The 22459-nt window shown below is 40.3% G+C and overlaps 3 protein-coding genes across 4 annotated transcripts; 1 reads left to right on the plus strand and 2 right to left on the minus strand.

The window, feature by feature from the left end:
- Positions 1-67: 67 nt before the first annotated feature.
- isca1 (iron-sulfur cluster assembly 1) lies at positions 68-4292 on the minus strand. Its single transcript, XM_071483450.1, has 4 exons — positions 4137-4292; positions 2134-2187; positions 1513-1618; positions 68-1196 (listed from the first exon to the last, which is right to left on the minus strand). Exons 1-4 carry the CDS (start codon positions 4215-4217, stop codon positions 1048-1050), a joined length of 390 nt encoding a protein of 129 aa, XP_071339551.1. The 5' UTR covers positions 4218-4292; the 3' UTR covers positions 68-1047.
- A 920-nt stretch (positions 4293-5212) lies between these two features.
- tut7 (terminal uridylyl transferase 7) lies at positions 5213-18926 on the minus strand. 2 transcript variants are annotated; one of them, XM_071483444.1, is made up of 29 exons: positions 18787-18926; positions 17430-17868; positions 16963-17117; positions 16680-16796; positions 16364-16541; positions 16091-16179; positions 15650-15701; positions 15453-15522; positions 15076-15202; positions 14810-14929; positions 14566-14700; positions 13743-13920; positions 12661-13358; positions 12268-12418; positions 11430-11516; positions 11224-11324; positions 10998-11055; positions 10791-10894; positions 10578-10667; positions 10344-10457; positions 9744-9821; positions 9452-9629; positions 9223-9270; positions 9022-9113; positions 8823-8938; positions 8504-8703; positions 8245-8318; positions 8081-8147; positions 5213-6846 (listed from the first exon to the last, which is right to left on the minus strand). In XM_071483444.1, exons 2-29 carry the CDS (start codon positions 17848-17850, stop codon positions 6788-6790), a joined length of 3957 nt encoding a protein of 1318 aa, XP_071339545.1. In that variant the 5' UTR covers positions 17851-17868; positions 18787-18926; the 3' UTR covers positions 5213-6787. The 2 variants fall into 2 exon arrangements, with proteins under 2 accessions (XP_071339545.1, XP_071339546.1); XM_071483445.1 differs by having other exon boundaries at positions 6655-6842; positions 8077-8147.
- A 925-nt stretch (positions 18927-19851) lies between these two features.
- Positions 19852-21865, plus strand: LOC139624373 (cyclin-O). The gene is made up of 3 exons (XM_071483447.1): positions 19852-20304; positions 20808-20993; positions 21090-21865. The coding sequence occupies exons 1-3, from the start codon at positions 19951-19953 to the stop codon at positions 21720-21722; spliced, it is 1173 nt and encodes a 390-aa protein (XP_071339548.1). The 5' UTR covers positions 19852-19950; the 3' UTR covers positions 21723-21865.
- The last annotated feature ends 594 nt before the right edge of the window (positions 21866-22459 follow it).

Genomic DNA, 22459 nt, shown 5'->3' on the forward strand with positions numbered 1-22459 from the left:
AACTACACCGTCTCCATGACAACTGGTCAGACTGCTTAACGTAGAAAAAGTGGCCACACGATATTGCTGGATTTAACTATTTATTATTTCATATGTACACAGACATATTGCACAGGTTACACATCTTAAGAGCACGCAGTCTATACAGACAAGTTCCTCGTTTTGATCAAGCAAAAAAAGAAACCAACATAAGCCTCATGTACTCTTATGTGAGGGATACATGTTTTGTGCGTTATTTTGTTTTTGTGCGCTTGTGTGGTTCAAGGGAGATTTACATTCTTTATATGTACACAGAGATAAATATACACTTTAACTTTTCAAAGACTATACAAACTGATAAAGCAGATTCAAGACACTCAAACTCCTCCACTTTTGCATACTGCTGGTACATGACACTGGATAACGGTACACTGTCTTACAGTGAGTTTATCAAACAGCTGTTGTTGGGCTTAACATCTGGATTGGATTGGATTTTGATGGATTGATTCCAATTGAAACAGAATTCTTAATAGTATCATGATTCATCCTCTTAGCTTTACCAAATGAAACCTGATCAGCTCTCCACTTTAGTGAGCATACTCTTGGGTTATGTTGTACCATTTCCTTCTGCATACAAGTCATGGTGACATCTGACTGAATTAATAAAAATAATGTGCGTATGTGTGTAAAATGGTAGACAGTCACTAAATTAAAAAAAAAAAAACCTTGCATTTGAGGTCCTTCTACAGGTTTTTAAAATGCAGAGCTCAGAATAAAAGAAGCAGTTGTCAATATCTGTATCTGAACCTAAAAATCAATTATGGTTTTGTCTACACAGATTGTGTCGAAACCTTCCTCTAAGCACTAACGTAACGTACATACTTGGGCTTCAAGAGTGTGTGTATGCGAGTGGTCTGCAGGAAGAGCAGTGGTAGGAAAGGAGGCACATCCACATATCAAAGATCTCCTCACGTCTGACTTCCTTGTCAACCTTCAGTCTCTCAGTCTTTATGGATGGGACAAGGTTTGGAGCAGGGGTGGTGTGGGAGGGCGGAGGCTCCGTGATGCTCAGATGTTGAAGCTCTCTCCACAGCCACACGTGCCCTTGATGTTGGGATTGTTGAAGACAAATTCAGTGGACAGCTTTGACTCTACAAAGTCCATCTCAGTTCCCAGGAGGGTCAGCTGAGCCTTCTTCTCTATGAACACCCTCACGCCTGCAAGAGAGTCACAGTAGAGCGATCAGTGAGTTCTAATGTAGGCATCAATACTCAGCAAGAACGCTGTGGGTTTGATAATACATTGCAAACAATGAAACAGCAATCCTACAAACACATTTTTATTACAGTCACTATGTGAAGAATTTGAAAATGTCCAGCAACCCCTAGTGGTAGTATTTCAATCACTGTGGCAGACAGCAAGGCATGCTGTGAGAAATCCTCAAAAAGCTGTATTTGTTCCACCTGTCCTCACAACCCCCAAAATTCTAAATCTTTTATTATTAGGAAAAGACAATAAAAAGATGTGACTGACCATCCTGCAGCACTTCCTCATCAGACTTGTCTTTCTCCTTGGTGTAGTCCAGTGTGTAGGTCAGTCCGTTACAGCCGCGCGTTCTCACTCCGACCTTCAAACCGATCTAGAAAAAGTCAGACAGACATAACCATTTTTTGTAACTTACTCTTTACCACAATATAAGATATTTATATTTATATATACACACACGACTAAAGGGACATGGAAAGCAGATGTGTTTGGGTGGAACAACTCAAATACAACCAGCTTGTATAAAGCATTGTCTGACTACGCAAGAAATTATAGGTGCTTATAATTGTTCCAATCTATCACACTTGAAGGCAGCGTAAAAAGCCGGCTATTAAAGAGAGGGAAACACACCGGTGTTTAAATATGGGCATAATGGTACATAATTTCAAACAGTCTCTCCTGGAAGGAATTCACACAATAGAACTTGGTTGTAAACATTAAGAAAAGGTCTTTAAATATTGATACAAGTTAACTTCTTAACAACCCAAAGCAATTGAAAATTGAAGACTAAAACCAACCTAGGACCCTGCTGCCATCACAGAACATGTAGAGAAGCACTGTGTGCTCCATGATAATATTAAGCGACTGTTGTTTATATTATTTACTCACATATTCGGGCTTGTCCTGCAACAACAACCTGATTTTATTCACAGCTGCTGGAGTCTAAAGAGGAGAAAACATAAGATAAAAAGGTTACTAGTCACAGCTTTGATATACATGATATTCAGATAAAAGCAGTGCATTTAGGCAAAACTGTGACCTTTTGCAAAACATATTGAGCAGAGAACGACAATAGAGAAAACAGGCTACAGTGCTGGTTTCAGTGTCTGTGGCGGTTTGGGTGCCGGTTTCAGCACTGTGACAAGTTTTAGTTGTAAGAGCGAACACTTGCCTGAAATTAGCAAGTACCTGCAGTATAATGAAATAGCGTACACCCCTGGAGCTCCTGCTGTATGGGAGAGGATACAGGTGCAAGACAGAGGGATCTCAGAGTTTGGGCTCTCTTTCTGAGGCATTAGGAGACTGAGGTGAACTACACTAGCCATATGGTGCTAATCCCTTAAAGCTGGTGTGTTCATCTGTATTTGTGCTGCCAAATGTACAGGACATCCCAACTGTGTCACAGCCTGGAGTTGTTTCATAACTATACTCTCAATCCTGTGTAATGGTAATGTCCAACACTCAATTGTAGCTCCTTGTAGACTATGTAGTTAATAGCAAGTATTCTGCACTGGATTATTATTATTATTACATTAAGTTTTGAAGTCATATCACATTTAATGCATCATTTGGTTAAAATTTTGAGCAGACTTTCAGACAATTTGTCATTCTGACAATGAAATTACAGCATAACTCTTTAGTGGCACGTCATCTGCAGTTGCCTCAGTTTTGAGGAACGTCCCACTACGTTTCATTTACTTCAGTGCAAAACCTTTATCAGCTCAGGCCACCATATGCACACATTATCTGGAAACAGCACTGAGCTCGTCACCATCATCCCACCCATAACAACGAACCATGACTCTGCACTGGCAGCTTGCTACACTGAGTCTGTTTCATTTACATGAATATCACTATGAGTACTTTCCCATTCACTTCTGATTATTTTGTGGTATGTTTTCCTCTAATAGACAGCTGACAGTAAAGTTTGGGAGATGTAATGAAGCGAGGACATCACAGTTAGAGAGACAGGTGACAAAGTATTGGAAAAACCTAATGAGTTTGGTAAGTTGTTGGGCCTTCATTGTTTGGGTCGGGTTGAAACAAAACATATGAAGAAGTCGCCTTCAGCTGAGCTAATATTCTTTCTTTTTTTATGCTTCATGAACTTAATCGATCAAAAAAAAATTGATAATGCAAATTATAATTTGTTGCAGTCCTAATATATTAAATAGCTCTGAATGTTGTTCCATTGATTGGAATAAAAACAAAAACAAAACAAAACAAAAAAAACACCTTGAATTCTGAGAAATTGTGATGGATATTTTCAGAATTCTTCATTCTTTGGATATTTTGGCCGGGACTTCATCCCTTTAACCTGTTTTTTTTTTTTTTCAGCTCAACTTAACGCAATACGGTATACCTTTACAGCCCCCAGCCCTGCGTGTTGCAGTTACTACCTTTGTAAATTACCCCATTATTGTAGGTATTGTTTTCAAAATTATAATAGAGGGTTAAATTAACGCTGTAAGGCTTGAAGTCGTTTTCTCTATTGTGTCGAATCGCTATTATGCTGTAAGAGGTCGGTATTGACAAAAAGAACACAGACAAGTGACAGCTTAGCTTAGCAACCTAACGTTACCTTGCCTTGTAATTATATGAACATCTAATACAGAGAAATTATGATTATGTGGGATTATGTCATACATGTATAACCACCCTAGTGTGAAAATAAGATAATGCAAGCTCATCGACACGATGAAAAGTGTCGTGTTTCTAGAAAGTTGTTCTGCGCGCACCGCTCAAATCGATAGTTAGCTAGCTTAGCTAACTTCTGATCACGTAACGTTGGCCAACGGACGCTGGTGTTAACGCCAAACGTCCCGAATTAACTCGACTGACCGGGCAGAAAGGCGTTCTGGGTTAGTTCAGAACCACAGCTTTTCACTTACCAGTGTCAGTGCGGCTCTTGCTGGTAGGATCTTTCTTTTACTGACCGCTCGGACGGTCGCTCGCACCATGGAGGCAGACATGTTGCTTCAGATGAAATCACAACATTTACTTGCGCAAGCGTGTAAAAGAAACTGGCTACCGCCCCCAAATAAGCTGCCCGTTCAATGATTGGCTGTTGGAATGACGGACGGGCGCGACCGCCAATAGGCGTACAGATGAAAACCAAACCGAAGATGCTCGCAGCTTTTGTTGCGTAACGGCTCTGTGAAATTATCTAAGTACTTTATGTATTCTTGTTTTTTCAATAAGTTATGCTTTTCTGTAACCACTCTTCTGAGAATTGTTTTCCACTGTCTTTTATTAGTCCATTTTTATAATCCGTTACTCTGGCAGAAAGAAAATAATTTTACATCAGCTTTTCCAGCACTCAGGCCCTCTCAACAATAAAAATGTCTGCTTTGTTTGTCGATACTGAACTTGTGTCGTCTTTTAAAGTTTTTAATGAAAAGAAGAAAAAATAAATAAAAACACACACAGTGACCAGTGTGGACTATCTCTATAAATTGTTATCTTATTCAGATGTTTGTGTAATTCATTAAATTCATTTTCTTGTAAAATAACAATATCAATTTTAGTTTTTGGTGTTTACTGGCTAGCTGCAAATGCATTACAGCAAAGACAAAGAAAAATGTTTTAAGTTCTTAATCTTTCCATAACTGAAGCTTTGTCAGTTTTGTTATAAGAGCTGCTCCTCACTAATGCGGCTTATAATGCCAACAATTTCTTCACACACCTATAGGTCTTGCAATATGTAATGTACCATGAACTGACTCCACAAGACCTAGAAATACTGTTGACTTGAGTGCTTTAAACGCACAAACATCTCTATGCTGTTTTGAAAGAACAAAACAATCAATAAATCTTTACAAGCACATATTCAATAGTGGGATTTGATTTTAGTTTAATGAATTGTGAGACACAAAACGGATTGCAAGCCAACCTTTCCTGGCAGGATTAAAGTTCCCTCATAACAAACTAAACCTCCCATTTGCACACAACAAAAGAAACGTAGTGAGGCTGGCATTAAAACAAAGTTACTTTAAAATGGGAATTTCCGTATAATTCCATCAACAACACTTTTTTTTCCTTTTTTTTTTTTTTTTTAATAAAATTGAGCCATATTAGGACAACAATAAAGCCAGACAGTCCATATTTGAAGTTGAATGATAAGCAGGTCTTTGAGACATTAACTAGCAGCAACATAATACAAGGGTGTGGACCCTGACAGTGCAGCTACCAATTTGTGGCACCATTACTACAAAATGAAGCCATTGTGGCAAATAAATACATTTATCCCTTCACTCAAATGACTGAGATTACCTCTAGTTTAGGAGTAAGTGAACACTACGTTTGCAGCAGTATGTACCATCAGCTTGACCAGTTGATTGGTCTTTTTAAAACCTTGACCACTGTGTAAGCATGAAACTTCCTCAACTATATGTTCTTGCAATACAGTTACAACACTTCCTAGCATGTGTGGAGACACATACAGGCTAGGTTTAGCAGAGAAAGTACAGTTTTACTGTAATTCTACCTTCATTTATACTTACAGGCACCTGAGGGGCAATGTGTATCTATGAAATAGGGGTGGATCAGCAGTCTCAAAAATAAAACTTATGATCCTCAAAAAATATCTACAAGGTGTTTTCTCTTACACAGAGACACACAAGCGCACGGAGACATCCTGCATGGAGAGCTGCTTTCAAGGCTGAAGGAGACACAAACTGCTGGACGTCAGTGCAGATGACAAATAAAACAGGATTTAAAAGAAATTCCATAAAAAAAAGATCCTGTCCTTAACACTGCCATTCAATTATTTTTGAACCTATATTGTAAATTATTTTTGGTTAAAACTTAAGAATAATGATTAGATAATTCATCCTAAACATCCTTGCAATTAAAAAAGAAGGAATAAGTGAACTGATGAGTGACTTTCCGATTTAATCTGAAACGGCCTCGATCTTCATGACTCTTAACTGACCTCAAGTCACTTTAAGTAGCAGACAACATACCAAACCATCACCATGTCCAATTATCTTACAAATGAGGCAGTGTTTACAAACACTCTGTCTTACCTGTGAGGCCAGTTCAGCCTATACAGTGTAAAGAAGCATTCGAATCAATTACAAAATAAACTGTTGGTATATTGTCTCCAAAAGATACCTTCTGATGGGGATCAAGATCTAAGCAATTTACTATTAGTCATATAGCAGTCACTTCAATTACCTACAAATTCGAATTTAAGCAATTTCACACGGAATCTGCAATGACATTGTTTGAAAGGTAATGAGTATAAAAAAAACTTGCCTGGCAGTGTAGGTAAACAAAGACATGAGGTCCATGCATAATGGCTTTTCATGTTAAAATGAAAGCTTTAAAAAGCTCCTCTGAGGAGGAGCACTTTAAAGAGGGGGGGAAAAAAACAACACACATAAAAAGGCCCTATTTGGCTTCAAGTCAAGGCGTCCTGGCTTTGGCTTTTTAATGGGCTCCCAATGGCCCAACAGTCCCATACAGATTTAAGGGTTTGTGGACTTTGTCTGCCCGGACAAGAGTTGAACCTTGTGGCTTGTGTAGCCACAGCTGCTGCTCATTCCACCGGGCTCTTCCTGTGACCAGAGCGACCCAAGTTTCGGCAGGCTAAACTTCCTGAAACAAACCAGGATGGAATTGTCAAAAGTTATTCCAAAACGTGCTTCAAACCTGCACTGGCCTCTTTCGTAATGTAAAAATATACCTGTGCTAACTGGCTAAATGACGGAGTAGGCCACATTGCCACAATGTGATAAACTGACAGATGTTATGATAACAGTATGATAACTCAAATAATATGTTTTTGGATTGTATAGAAAACAACAGATGAAAACAGGAGCAAAGTGCTACACTTTAGCCAAAACATTAGCAAGCATTCGCTCTGTCTAGAAAAAAGATGGCTCAACCTGAGCCTGGTGACCCAAGATACAAAACAAAAAGCAGTCAATAGTTTTTACTGCAACATTTGTAGAGAGTATACAGAGCACTTTGTAAACATATTTTTGGTCCAAACATGTTGTTGGGGTTTGGCATATACGGAATAACAGTTGAGACATAGGCTGACAATGTATACTGAAGGCAGAGCTTAATGGGGAAAAATGTGTTCTATCACAGGTGAGGTGGGGCTTTTCAAATTTCTTCCTATATTTTACAAAGTAATTTGAAAACAAAGAAACACCTTTTTAAAATCAATTGAAAGTTAAATTAGCTATACAGTGAGCCTGTGAATATTCTCATTTGTCCAGGTCATAGTATCTCAAAGGAGTTTTAAATCAAAAGCAACTGGACTTGGTTATTTGTCTAGGAAGACGTTTCACCTCTCATCCAAGAGGCTTCATCAGTTCTTTCTCGCACCTGACCAGGCTGGGACTGGTCCAACTATCCGGTGTGGAGACCCAGGTATTTTTAACCTCTGGGAAGGGCTTTCACAAGGCTGATGATGTCATTGGTTCCTTTTGTGCTCCATGTGCCAATGACAGTCGTTAGAGTGACTGTCTTGGTGGAGAGTTGGTTTCGACTTCGTTAGAGCCCTATTGTGTTATAACGACAGTCGTTGGCACATGGAGCACAAAGGGAACCAATGACATCATCAGCCTTGTGAAAGCCCCTCCCAGAGGTTAAAAATACCTGGGTCTCCACACCGGATAGTTGGACCAGTCCCAGCCTGGTCAGGTGCGAGAAAGAACTGATGAAGCCTCTTGGATGAGAGGTGAAACGTCTTCCTAGACAAATAACCAAGTCCAGTTGCTTTCGATTTAAAACTCCTTTGAGATAGCTATACAGTGACACTGACAATGAGGTGTGCCACAAGAATTTAAACTGAAGCTATAAGTACTGTAACTTGACATACCTGCTTGTGGACTTAATATCACATTTTGTTGCTTTCTCTTCTTCTTCTCTTCTTGTGTAGGTAAACCCTGAAATAAAAAACAGAAGGTAAACAGGACCACAGGTGTAGCTGTGTACATAGCCATCTACACGTTTATGAGAATATTTTTCCAGCCACAATTATACCTGTTTCTCCTTCTCCCTCAAATTCCTCAAGTGGGCAGAAGAGGGGGAAGTAAAGTTTTCCATCTTCACATTACCTGCCAAATGACCAATGAAAGATTAAAAGAAAGCAACTGACTTTTTACCTCCATTTTATGAAGAACATTAATGCATAATAATGTATTGTACTTAATATTTATAATACATTAGAGCAAAGTGGGAAACTACCAGTTCACTACTATGGAGTTCAGAAATATCTATCAAATAACAACTTTGTGTGAACCTGCAGGGCTTCTGTACAGCTGACAGTCCTTCTTGATGTGGGCACTTGATCCACACAGGTAGCAGCAGCGCATTTCCAGTGCATCTCTTTTCCTCCAGTGCTCACGCTTGTGTCTGAACTGATCCTTGTTGTTCTCAGCTGTATCCATTTTGTCTCTCAGGTGCTCTGGCCTTTTTTCCGAGTCCCTTCTGTGCTTGGACCTGGGCCAAAATTATCCACAACACAATACAAACAGGTGGCTTGACACATGGTGCGGATAAACATTAAACTATAAGTTAACAGTGTGACAAACTCAGACATGTATTGCGATTGTACCCACTTCTTTCGCATGGGGCAGTCTTTCATGAAGTGGCCGATCTTGCCACAGATGCGACAGCAGCGATCATTGGGGGCCACTTCTCCCTCAGTGAGAACTTCAGGATCAAAGAAATACTCCTGATGAGGATAAATCACAATGTCAGTGCTTAGATAATGCCACCACCATATGCAGTTATGATGTTTCAATGGTAAGTACTAACCATCTGACTGGGGTACATGGGAGGAAAGACTTTGTTGGGTGTGCCAAACACTTTTCTGCCATTGATGAAAGCCTTCATGATGAAGTTAGTCACTGTATTGATGGAACAACACAAAAAAATACATTTAAAAAGACAGATAAATAAAGAGAAAGAGACAGCAGGGAATGAGACTATGGGAGACAGAAACAGAAATAATCATACTTTTCCTGGAAAGACCAGCACCCAGATTATGATTCAGGTCAAATGGATCTGTAATATGAACACAGAAGAGAAAGCAACAGAGTTGATAAATATCTTTTATTTTATTTATTTATTTATTTATTTATATATATATATATATAAATATATAAAGAGCTATTATAAAATAGTTGATTAAAGTCTTTTTATAGTAATAGTCTGAACGCGGAGAATGTCACACACACACACTCACCTTCAATGACAATGTATTTGGATGTCCACTGCTTGTTGAAGGTGGTGAGGCGGCACTGCTGACGGATACATACGACGTGCTCTCTGAAGTCGAAGTCCTCTGTATAAAAGCGGAGCAGGCCAAGCCACAGCTCCCCCACTGTCTCAGTGTTCTTCCCATTCTGTGGCCAGCGACTGGGCTGCAGGTGGGAGAAGACAGGATTGACATGTTACTAAGACAATATGACATGCTTATTCTCCGAAGTGTTTAGAAGGATAGTCACAGTGAATATGTAAAAATAGACAATACTCACTAATGTTTTTAAATCGTCAAAGAAGTACACGTTCCAGCCATCGACTACAACTTCCGGCTTCTTCTTTCCATCATAGATCTGCAACAAACAGCTCAGTGAAGTCGGAAAATTGTCCAATTATTAGCATACACAACTGAGGTACATCTTTAACTGTCAGCCTGGGAATATAATATTATATGTCTGGATAGAAAGCTGTTCTTCGATAACACATCACAACAATAACACTGCTTCAAAGAGAAATTTATTTGAGAAATAAATTAATCATTATAGCTCTGAAAAGGCCTGCAGTCATGTTTGGAACTTAAAATATCAAAATCATGAGAATTTTTTTTCAATGAACACGGTTTTTCGGAGGAACAAAGAGATGCATAATTCTGTAAGGTCAATCTCGGTTTGTTTCACATATCTAAATAAAACATTAGTGTGTGTTTAGATAGGAGAGATAAAATACAGTTTCTGGGATAGTTAAATCCTAATTCATAATATTACTCTCTGAGAAAATCTGATGACATACAAAAATGAAGATGTGGAAAACCCCAATTTGAACCCCCAAACGAAAAATAAGCTGATTTGAACATTTTCACAAATTGTCATATGTACCTCTTGTAACACAGGAATAACTGGTGGGTCTCTCTGCTGAAGGAAGAACAGCACCATGAGTGTGTAAGCGTAGGATGAAAGGCTGCCACGTGAGGCATCCCCAATGTCACATATCTGTTGTGGGACAAAAATAAATATGACGGTTATACAATAACAAATAATGGTACTGCAGAAACATCAACACTTGACACATTATATAGAGGCCTTGGCTACCAGTGTTCAAAGCATATTTACCTTGGCAAAAACCTTCATGACATAACAGAGGATCTTCACTCTCCTGTCAATGGCAGCATATGAAGCTAGCAGGTGTGTGTTGTGCAGGGCCTGAAAAGAACAAAGTCACCAGAAGCAAATCTGAAATTTGTGTTTTTCTACTCGCTCTTATCAGTTTTATTTTACTTGGAAAGCACTGCACTGCACAAAACAGGGAGGGAGAGAGAGCCCTACCAGTGTGTTATAGAGGCTGATGTCTCCCTCCAAGCCAGTGCGAACATGGTAGAACTTCACAATGGGTACTTTTGCTGTAGTGATGGGCAGGATGTTCTTCAGACCTGGTGAAATGGTGCAAACGAGGAAACAGGTTAAAGGGATGGGGAAATGCAAAAACATGTGACACACTAGAAGTGCCAGTAATCCAGGTCTGCTATGCCTTACCTGGGTGTTTCTTCAGCAGTCTTGCCAGGCTTTCAATGATAAAGATGCAGTGTCCATCCTGTGTATTCAAAATCAGAATAATATCACCAAAGATGGTAAGATGTCTCAGAACTGTATTTAATCCCCATTGGGAAATTTGGTAATGTAGCTTACAGAAATCCCAAATAAGGGCTGATGCTAAACAGAAGACTGTTACATTAGCAGTGGGATAAAAAAAATAACTTACATCTATGGCATCCTGCCCCTCCAACACCATACAGATGTCAAGGTCACTCTGTCTGAAGCCAAAGCCATTTTTGGATGATCCAAATAGTTGTAGTCGAGCTCCTGAGCATCAAAAAAACATGACCTGTCAATTTCATTGTTAATGGGCGAGTAAATTCTAGGTCAAACTGAAGCTGCTAAACAATGAGTATGGTGGATTAACATCACCAGCAAACTGTCGTCTGACGAAGGTTTCCAGGTCTTGAAGGATGTGCTCTCTTACACTCACTTCCAGTTCATCTGGGGCAAAATCAGCTAAAAAGGAAACAGGCCTATATTCAGATCTGGCCACTGTCATACGACAGTGTCATAATGATTTCACCAAGCTGTTATAAATAGCAGCTACATATACACATTACTTCCTTTTTTTTTTTTTTTTTTTAAACCACCAGGGGATAATGTGTATCAACATGAGGATGACTGAATGAATGGGATTAGTATAAAATATATGCACACAAGAATGACAGGTTTCAAAAGTAGTACTTATTCTATATGTGTGCAACTCTCCATCTCTGCTGTACACTGCTGGTCCATGGTGTATGGTGACGAAAAAATTACTTTAAAATTCTAAAGTAAGTTAAGTGTTTAATTCATTTAACTAGCATTTTATATTCCCATAGAAGCATAAAAGCTACTGGACCCCAAAAGCTGCTACTGACAGTGCTACATTTGTTTCCCTCTGCTGATTTCAGGTAATGTAGCTCTGTCTTTTTTATTTGTTACTCTTTAGAAACACTTTTAGTCTTACATAGGAATTTGAGGGTGTTGTTTATGCTGATGACGTCCTACTGCACTTACTTATCTACAGGTTAAAACCTTCAAAAATGTTAATATAACTCCATACTTTTACCTGCATAATGGCATTTCATTTCAAGACACTGACTTAAAGAAAAATTGGAAAATTTTAGGACATTGATTTAACAAATATTATTTCATTGGCTTAATTCATTGCCATCAAAGTAATCACCTCTGACCCAAAATACTTATGTAATCACATAGTACTCACTGTAGCACTGCTCACAGACTTTGTTAAGGACACTGAGAAACTCTGGTGTCATTGGGGGCAAAGGATCCAGCTGCACTTTCTTGAAATCTTCCGGGCAGTCCTTTTTCAGATGTCCATCACGCTTACACAAGCTACACACAACCATGTGTGACTAAAAGACATTGAAAAGATTTAACTGAGAGGATGCACACAAGCTGATTTGCCACAATATCTTGTCTAGTTTAACTTCCAGTCACCTACAAACAAATCATTACCACACAGCTTAAAAAATGTTCACTCAACTTTGATATTTTTTCATTAGATTTTTGTTTTCTCACACCATTAAAAAACTTGCTTTCAAGAGGCATTCATATATACTGAATGTTAAGTGGAAACAAATGAAGCTGAACATACCCTTCCTCTGGTGAAAGCTTGCCTGGTGAATTCATAAGACGGTCTGCTCTGTTTTTGGGTTTTATTTCCTGGGCTCTGGTCTTTAACTGCATCCTCTAAAGGTGGAGGTGACAGACTGAAAGGTGCAACCTCTTCCTCCTCTTCCTCATCCATTGAACAAGGTGTGTCCAAATCTGGACCTTCCTCATCAGACAAAAGCTCCTCCCCTGAAATCTCATCCACTAGGAAAATATCTTCATCCTCCGTGGTGAAGCTGTCCAGGTGGTGTCTGGTATGTGAATCCTCGTCAATATCTAGATCCTCATCCTGCTCCTCCTCATCCTCAGAGAGACTGCTTTTGCCCAAGTCCTCCTTTTCATTCTCCCTCTCTTCATCTGAGTCACTGTATTCTTCAACTTCCTCCTCTTCCTCAATAATGCAATCAGAGTCTTCAGGGCCATTTTCCACAGCTTTAGGTTGACTTGCGTGTTGAGACTTAATGTTAATTTGACTGAACTGGCCTACCATCTCTTCATTCAAAGCCATAGTGTTTGCCAGCTGAACAGGTCCACGCCGTGCTCCTCTATTATGATTAGCAGCTGACGGGTTGAGGCACAGTGCAAAGTACTTGTATGTGGTCTTGAGGCAGTGGAGGATGTACTCATACATTTGCTGGCTGTTCACTGTGCGGGCCACATTTCTCTTCACGGCAAATGGGTCTGATTACAGAAACACATACATGTTTTAGAGATAAACCATGGACAGGTAAGACTACTAAATCTCATTATATATTCAACAGAAATATAGATCGTGTTCATCCCCTTAATACGCTAATGACTTGTACTAACAAATGCAGGGTTGGGTAGCATTTGGAGCTTTTCAGTACCACAGCCTATCAACAAAATCCCAAAATGTCACTGACAAAATCAACAGTCAATTTTTGGCTGGGATAGAATTAAGCCTCAAAAGTGGCAATTCATTGGAACTTGTTTGTTTCAACCTGGGCATCAGCATTGGTACGCTAGCCCTGGGTATTGTAAAAACAATCCCAGTCAAAACTAACCAAGAACAATATTCATGCTACACATGAAAAAGCTTCTGACCCTCCACAGCGATGCGTTTCTTTGGCCAGTCTTTGATCTCTCGGGAGAGGACGGTACTGGTCCGCACACTTATTACATTGTCAGCCATGTTGAACTCCAGCGAGTAAAAGCGAAACATTTCAACCCAGAGAAGCCCAACTTCCACAGGCAGACGAGGGCTCTGAAACACCAGTGGAACCTGCATTGAAACATATTGGACAGCATATGCAGTCAAGACCATACATATTTGGACAGTTACACTTTTCAGGCTCTGGGCTTGAACACATTCAGTTTCAGATAAAATTATGGATGCTTCGTTAATGTGACAAGTCTTTGGTTTAATTTGAGTAAGTTTACATAAATATAGAAGGTACTGTGTGGGAGATATAGCCCTCTGAACACATAGCAACCACATAGTTCAGTTTGAACTGTACCACACACAGGCATATCAGACTATGTGTCATATTGTCTTGAAACATCCATTTGTTTTACCCAACACATTTTTCCTCCTCCCCAATCAAAAATCTACATGATCCATCTTTTCATCCGGGACTATTTTCTGTGTTTTGGGTGTCTTCAAATGTATTTCGAATGATAGAGCATGACAAATCTATTCATTTCGCCAAAAATAAACCTTGGCAGGATGTTTTCTGTGGTGAATAACTCAGGTTTTTTTTTGTTTTGTTTTTTTTTTTTTAAACTGTGTTGGAAAAAATGAATGTCTCTGATATAAAAAAGGCATTTCATTATCAAAATTATAAAAATAATACATCAAACCGCAAGAAAAAAAAATAGAAAACCACACAATCACAGACAAACACTACATTTTTGTCTTCGTGATTACCTTTCCCTTTATACAGGAGTCCTCTGCTGGCTGTGATGATTCTCTGGAGGAAGGGGTGTAAGCCCAGTGTATATATCCATCCTCTACATGAGTGAGATTGAAGTCTGACAACCTGCTGAGCGAAAACACCTTGATCTAAAAATAAAATGATTAGATTAGTTTCCATTGAAAACAACTACCAAGGACCAATAGTGAAATTAACACTGGATATCTTATTTCAGGGTCAAGATGAAAAGAAACACACCTCGTGGTTCAGGTAGGTAGGCAAGAGGGAGTCTTTGCGCTGCTGTAAAAAGTAGATAACCATGAGGGCGAAGACATACGGTGGCAGCCCACCTTCCTCTGCACGGTCAATCTCACAGATCTAAACCAAAAGCAAGAAGACATTATTTAAAACAAAAATGTTTTCTTGGACAAAAAAAAAACAAAAAAACTGAGGCATACGGAGCCTTTTTTACTAGTTGCCTGGCTAGTGTGACCAATAGGTCAGGGTCTCAACTGGAAACATACCTGAGCCCAGCGTCTGATGCCTATAACCAGTGGGAGGAGGAGACGCTCCTGACTGGCTAGAGCAGAAAGATAGGAGGTGGTCTGGAATGCATTTTCATTCCCTGCACTCACTTTGCAGAGCAGGCCACTGTTGGGAAAAATAAGTTTCAATTTCATTAGTGGTTTACTGCTCTTGCACATAAGGAAATATGATATGAGCAATATGAGTTTTTTTTTCTCTGTAGGTAAGAAAACCCATTCTGCTAGCTTTATGTCTTGAATTATGGTGAACCCGAATATCTTTCATGACATCTCAGTTTCTTTAAATCATAGAGTTCTATTAATCAATTTCTCTTACAATAATCCAGTAACTGTGAACAACTGTTGGAGATACCCACCTCTTTTTCTCTTTGCAAATGACAACAGGCACCCTTGCATGAAAATCAGCTTCCAGTTCAACAAAGAGAGCTGAGGACAGAACGAGTTGTGTTAAATTTAAAGCGTCCCTGACAGCCTAGCACCTGACTGACTTTCCTATGGTAGAAAAACTTCATAGGGAAAAATGTTGCGATTAAATGAATAAGAGGTGACTCACGGCTCACAGAGAGGCTTTCCTTGACCAACAACAAGACATCTGGCTGGTGCATCTGTGAATACATTCCATTTCAAAGCCTTTATACAACATAGATACAATATAAAAAGGACACATGAATGTGGCGTGTCTTACAAACAACATCCACAAATTTGAAACATTTGAAACCTAAACTGTAAAGAAAAGACTTGTATAACATTTTGCCATCTACACTCTCATTACTATCTGTGTCCTTCATTTATTCTGTTACTCTACAACAATGTGAACCTGAACCCTTGCATTTTGTGATTAACAACTTGTAAAATTCAAATATTGTTTGATGGCAGCTGTTTTTGTTGTGTCCATTTTCCTGGGAGGTGTTGGGGTTTTCTTAATTTCATCAATCAATAAAAACCTTGTAATAAAACAGTCTTCACACTATCAAACTCACACTGGTTTACTCACATGAGGTGGATACTGAATGTCAATGTTGACATCAGAATCCTTAAATCCAAACTTAGTGCAAGATGATCCATATAGCCTGAGCTTGATCTCTACAGATGAGCAAAATATAGTGGGATTAATATTAACATTAAAATATAATTCTAACTCTAACATCACACTGAAATTATTTAAAGTGCAGGAGACGCCAGTTTGCTACAAAGCAATATCACCATCAGGATGAACTTAGATCATGTCTCTGTCACCGAACAAATATTTTGTCTTCAGGTGACTTACCAGGCAGGACGGACAGAAGGAGGTCTTGCATGATGGAGACCACACTCTGTCTCCTCTCAACATCCTCGTCATTCATCCCATGTTCCTGGACAATTGCCTCTAGTGCAGCACTCACTGCAGTTATCTGCTCTGGGCCTGGAGGCACAATCTCAGTCAGCATCACCTGCTCTTGCTTCTCCTATTGACACAAACACATACAAGAAAATAGGGGTTTATTAATACATAAAGACTATTACTGCACAGTGACAGTATGGTAGCATCATATGTCTACTGTAATCATGTAATTGGTGATTTGCATAATGAAACCATTTCTCACCCTTGTCCTTCTTTTATGCCGTTTGTCTTTGATGTGCCTCTGCGCATCAGACACAGATTCCAAGAGAACATCACATACAGCGCAGGTGTAAAGTGCACTGGGGTTACTGTGGGACTTCTGAAACAATTTAAAAGAGGGAAGTACAGACATCATGAAAAAAAAAAAATATATAGACTTGGACATATATTGTATATATACCTTATATTATCGACTTACAATATAGATTACTAAAGCAAATATGCTCAAGGCTGTGTATTTGGGCAACAACAACAAAAGTCTGTACCTTCTTCAGGCAGTAGATGTCATCTTTGTTAAGTCGCCTTTCTGTTTGCTGCAGGTTGCGCAGCTCTTTGGCTGTTAGTGTTGGGTCTTCATTCACAGGGCCCCTGTTCTCTTCAGCAAAAGCTTTCTTCTTGTGTCTGTTTCTCCGTCTTCTCCCTTTGAATGGAAGAAATACATGTGTCAAAAATATGCTGACTTAGTTTTTGTGGAGATGTTTATTAGTAATGTGTTTATGTGGTGAATGGTAAAGTACAGCCCGTTCTTACACTCACACTCAAGCTAAATTCTTGTTTACAGCGCATCACTGTGTAGCACTTTAGGATCGGAGTTGTGGGGAAATAATGAATTACAGTGTACCCCCTTTTAAAAGATGTCCATTGAGATCACTGACTTAGTCAGGCTGCCTTCAATTTTTTTTTCTTTTAGGTGGGGATGTCCTTCCCCAAAATCTGATTTTCAGATCCTTACCTGATTTAGGAGTATTGCCCTCTGGGATCTCTCTCCTCCCCTGCTCCCTGTCCTCCCTTGGACCCTCTCCTTGGATACCCCTCCTCCAGTAATGCTGCTGCTGGGAGCGCTCTCTCCAGTTTTCTTCTCGACCCCCAACAGTGTTCTCAGGGCCTGAGAACCAACGGATGTCATCCTTCTGCGAGGGGCTGTGACCACCTCTGAATCCACCAGGGGAGTAGCTCAGAGGTCCCAGTGCCCCCTTCTTAGGGCTGGACCAGTAGGGCCCACCCTGATTCTTCTTGCCCTGTTGACCTCCCTCTGGTCTGAAGTTCTGTCCTCGACCCTGGTCCAGGATCCTCCAGCTTTCTGTCTTGTCTGCTGCTGCTCCCCTCTCCCAACCGCCTTGCCTAGCCCGGTAAGGCCTGCCTGAGTTTTCCATGGTTCACTTATGCTAAAACTGCAGGATGATATGTTCAATTATTATAGAAATTGTTATTTTGACACAAATTGTTTGCCAAATGGCAGACTTTTGCAAATGATACTTTTTTTGGAGCAGCAGCATGACATTTAAATGGCTTTACATTCATTTGTGCAGAAACGCTCATTAGCTCCGACAGGTCAAAGCTTTAACAGCTTGTCATTTTTTTCAGACCAGATTGTAGTAGAACTTTGTAGCTAAATAAATGACGACCACAATTACCTCAGTGCCTGCTTAAGTAAGTTGAGACAACAGATAGCTGGCGATAAACTGTGTCGTATTATCTTAGCTGGCCGACTTCTACCAACTCAGGTGAACTGATAAGCGAAATTTATAGCAATGGACGTTGACCGTTTAAGATCAAATTTGACCGCCGTGGGAAAATGTTGTTTCCACGACTATCACTGCTATAACATAAACGTTAGGGTAGTCACGGTGAATGTTTACACACAAATGTAACGTTAGCCAAACACTCAAGTTGCCCGGCTAACTGTGACGTTAGCCACCTCACCTAACGTTAGCTGACTTTGTTATGGCAAGGTGTTAGCGTATGCTAGCTTACTTGCTTCTGCTGTCTGATTTGCCACTAGCATTACTTCATCCTCTTCCTCGAGTTGAAGGCAAACAACTCCGTCAGACATGTAGCTAACACACCGTCAATAAGCTAGTGTAAGTCACGAAATTTAACGCTGGCTAAGTTGCCACATATAGCCTAGCTAACGTTCCTACTTTGCATGTTAGCTAACGTTACGACACCCGACGTCTAGCTCCTTGCTAGCAACAGCTAGCGTTACTGTTAATTTGTTTTCAAGCTGTTCAAACCTGCAGCTTCGTGAAAGGCAGCCATGGGGTAAAATGTCAGCGATACATTTCAATTAAAAATGGTCTTTAAAATACCTTTCGTACGTGCACAGGGCGCATACTTGAAGCCTTGTTTAGGTCTGACTTGGCATGATCGTTTGTCTCGCACTGGAGTTTGAAAGGTGAAGTCCGGACTGTCTGTTTTGTAGCAGTCAGCGTTTAAGTTCCGCCCCCCGAAAAAACAGGAGAGGTCCCTTTTAACATTAGACAAAATTATTGTAAGTGTATACAATATTTCATTATTATTGAACTGCACCTAGGGAGCACTGTGAAACAAAGTCAGCTAAGTAAACTTTTGAAACAAAATTTGGTGATATAAACAATTACATAACCTTAGTCTCCACCCATCTCCACTACAGTTGCTATTATAAGACGTTCTTTTATTTTGAATAATAATACTAATGCCACTACTATTACTACTACTACTACGACGACGACGACTACTAACCTACTACTACAACTACTACTACTACTAATAATAATAATTTTATTATAGAAACAATAACAAAGCGTAAAAAACCCCATACCCTTACAAATAGTACATTTTAATTCATCACGTAATTCATCACTTCACATGTTTAGCTATCACAACTACAACACCATTTCACCTGTGAGAAATTCACATACAGGCACATGTGGCCTAAATGTGAAATGAATATAATCACGTGAAAACAAACAGCAATTCCACATAAAATAGGCCATCACAAGTGAAAAAAACAACTGACGTTTGACGAGCTCACTCCCACATAATGTACATTTTCGGACATTTTACACATGCAGCCTATTAAGCCTGATAGCTCATAAAAAAAAAGATGTTTCCAGTGTAATATCAAACAATCATTTTTCCAAATGTGTATTTCATATAAGCTACAGTCTATGGTGGTGTAAGGATATATTTATGTATTTAATTATTTTGTCTCGTGAAATAGGCTGTAACATATGGTTTAGGGTTTACGATAATTAATTCCGACATGGGACAAGCGTGTTTAGCCTCGGTTGCCCGGGGCGACGGGAGAAAGGTGTGCTGCAAGAGCGGGGAAGACCCCGGGAAAACTGACGTCAGCCGACGGAACCCCCCCCCCCACCACCACCCCGCACTCAGCACCGGGAGCCCGCCGCGGTGTGACCCGGCCTCAGTGACTCTCAGCCGGTGCAAGGGGCTGCCGATGCGCACACGGGCTTCGGTGGGAGATAGTGGAGATGGTGTCGTTTGTGAACGGCGGATCCGAGACTGTTTACAAACGGAGGCGGATGGACGACGCGTCTCCTCTAACAGAGGCGCTCACACCGGCTAAACAGCGGCAGACAGCCAGACACAGGAAACAGAAGCTCATGTCCAAACTGAGTGACTCCGGATTCGAGGAAGACTTGGGACCCTCCCCAAATTCATTCCCGGCTCGGACAAATGTGTCCCCGCTCCGTTTAGATGAACCGGAGCGTCCCGCGGAGCAGATGTCCAGCTGGTACCTCCAGTACGGAGACATCGGGTACAGGATCCAGAGGGAGAGAGAGGCGCAGTTTCATCTCTGCAACAGCTTGGCACGTCAGCCACAGGTAGGCAATAAGACTGAATGAAAATCAGTTGGTTATATAGAAATATTCAAATGTGTGTATTATTTTCATTATTATTATTATTATTATTTTTATTTTTTTTTTGCAGAAATTAGGCAACTTTTGCTTTTTTTAATAGGTATGGCCTACTTTCATATTCTATACTAATTAAGAGATCAACATCTGCAATATAATATTATTTTGTCAATAGTAATATTGATTCATCTGTACCTAATGTCAATGTCCAGACCAAAACCTGGACCTCTGGATAACTAATCATGTAGTCTTTACTATGGCTGCCTCTCAAAATCCCTGCACATGTTGTCAATGAAATCCAATAGTCTAGTCTTGACACAAAAACCATGCCATTGTGGAAGTAAAGGAGCACATGAGTATTGGCTGAATGCATGAATAAGCCTTCTTTAATTTCTTCATTAAATACTAGCTATTAGCCTACCTTCATCCTGCTGCTTATTGGCCTGCTTAAGGATTCTGTTTACTTGCAGGTGAATGCAGAGGCACGGTGCAAGCTCGTGAGCTGGCTCATCTCTGTACACAAACATTTCCGCCTGTCCTTTGAGTGCTGCTGCCTGGCCGTGAACACCATGGACAGGTTCCTGGCATCCACAGCGGTGGCTGCTGACTGCTTCCAGCTCCTGGGTGTCACCGCACTTCTTCTCGCATGTAAACAGGTGCGTCTTTGAGTAAAGTGAATGCTTGAGGAACAGGTAGTTTGTGTCTTTGGATTTCATTAGAATAAACTCTCTCCCTCACTCTGTGTCACCAAGGTGGAGGTTTGCTCACCACGGATCAGCCATCTCCTGTCACTGTGCTGCGATGCCTTCACTAAAGAGCAGCTCTGCAACCTGGAGTGTCTCATCCTCGTCCGTCTCAACTTCCGCCTCGCTGCACCCACCCTGGCCTTCTTCCTGGACTATTACACCAACTGCATTGAGGCTGCACAGCATGTGACTGAGAACACAGGTGGTGACCGGTTTGCAAAAACAAATCCAGGCACAAAAAGACCCAGGCAGTGCAGCAATCTCGCACGAAAGGTATGCGAGTTGAGTCTAGCAGACTATGCTTTCAACAAATACCCACCATCTTTGACTGCTAGCTGTGCACTGAGGCTAGCCGGTGAGTTACTGAAAACTGAACAAGGGCTTGCTGAGCACGCAGCCATCCAATCACAGGAAGACCAGTGGGACAGTTTTGTGGATGAGTTATGTAGCCAACCAGCCTCTGCTCAACCATCTGAGAGCCCTGAGGTTTCTGAAAGCCGCTCTCCAACGGTGAAGGGCCACTTCCTGCCTGTAGGTCAGGAGAGCTACGACCACAATCTGGCGCAGGAATGCAAAGACAATCTGAAGCTGCTGGTGTCACTAAACCAGGAGACACTGGAAGAGATGTCCACGATGTGACTGCAGGGTGCCACAACTCAGACCTCAGCAAAATGCCAAATTCCCCAACATTTTTGGAGGTTATATTTTAGGGGTTATTGTAACAAATAGAGGTGAGGATAAAGTGCCCCATTTATATGTGATAAGATGAAGGTGATATTATTCTGAAGCAAAATCTGGAGTTCATCCAGTCCTGTGCACTAAACTTCCTGTACTGTACATCTCACAGACAATACTTCATACAAGCCACTGAATTTCAACAACTTGTTATTGTTATTGTTCTATATTTATTGATACTATGTTATTGTTATAGCTACTGTTTTTATTTTAATAAATTCTAAATCAAAATCATTATTTACTATAATCTATATGCACTGACTTGCTACAGATTACTGTTGCAACCCATTAATGAAGGACAAGAAAAACTGTGCTGTAATGAATTGATTGATATTATGAAATAAATGATCAGGAAATGAATTTGTGTTGGTCTGCATTGCTGATGAAATATGAAATTAATCACATTACCTTTGAAATGGTGGGTGTCGGCTGTCAGGAAGCCTTGATGATATCAAAAAGAAATCATAACATTTGACAAAATGCAACACAATGTTGGGAACTTTGTTTAAATACAATGGACATAGCAGCTCAGTGTAACTCTACTCTTCACACAGACAGCCTATCCTGTAAGAGTAACATAAATGTAATAAACCACTCTACAGTATGTGGTACTAAAGTGCTGTAAGTGTGAGGATATAGGG

The sequence above is a fragment of the Trachinotus anak genome, unplaced genomic scaffold (assembly GCF_046630095.1).
Source record: "Trachinotus anak isolate AG129_WGS33_773 ecotype Australia unplaced genomic scaffold, CSIRO_AGI_Tana_v1 ptg000008l, whole genome shotgun sequence".
Lineage (NCBI taxonomy): Eukaryota > Metazoa > Chordata > Actinopteri > Carangiformes > Carangidae > Trachinotus > Trachinotus anak.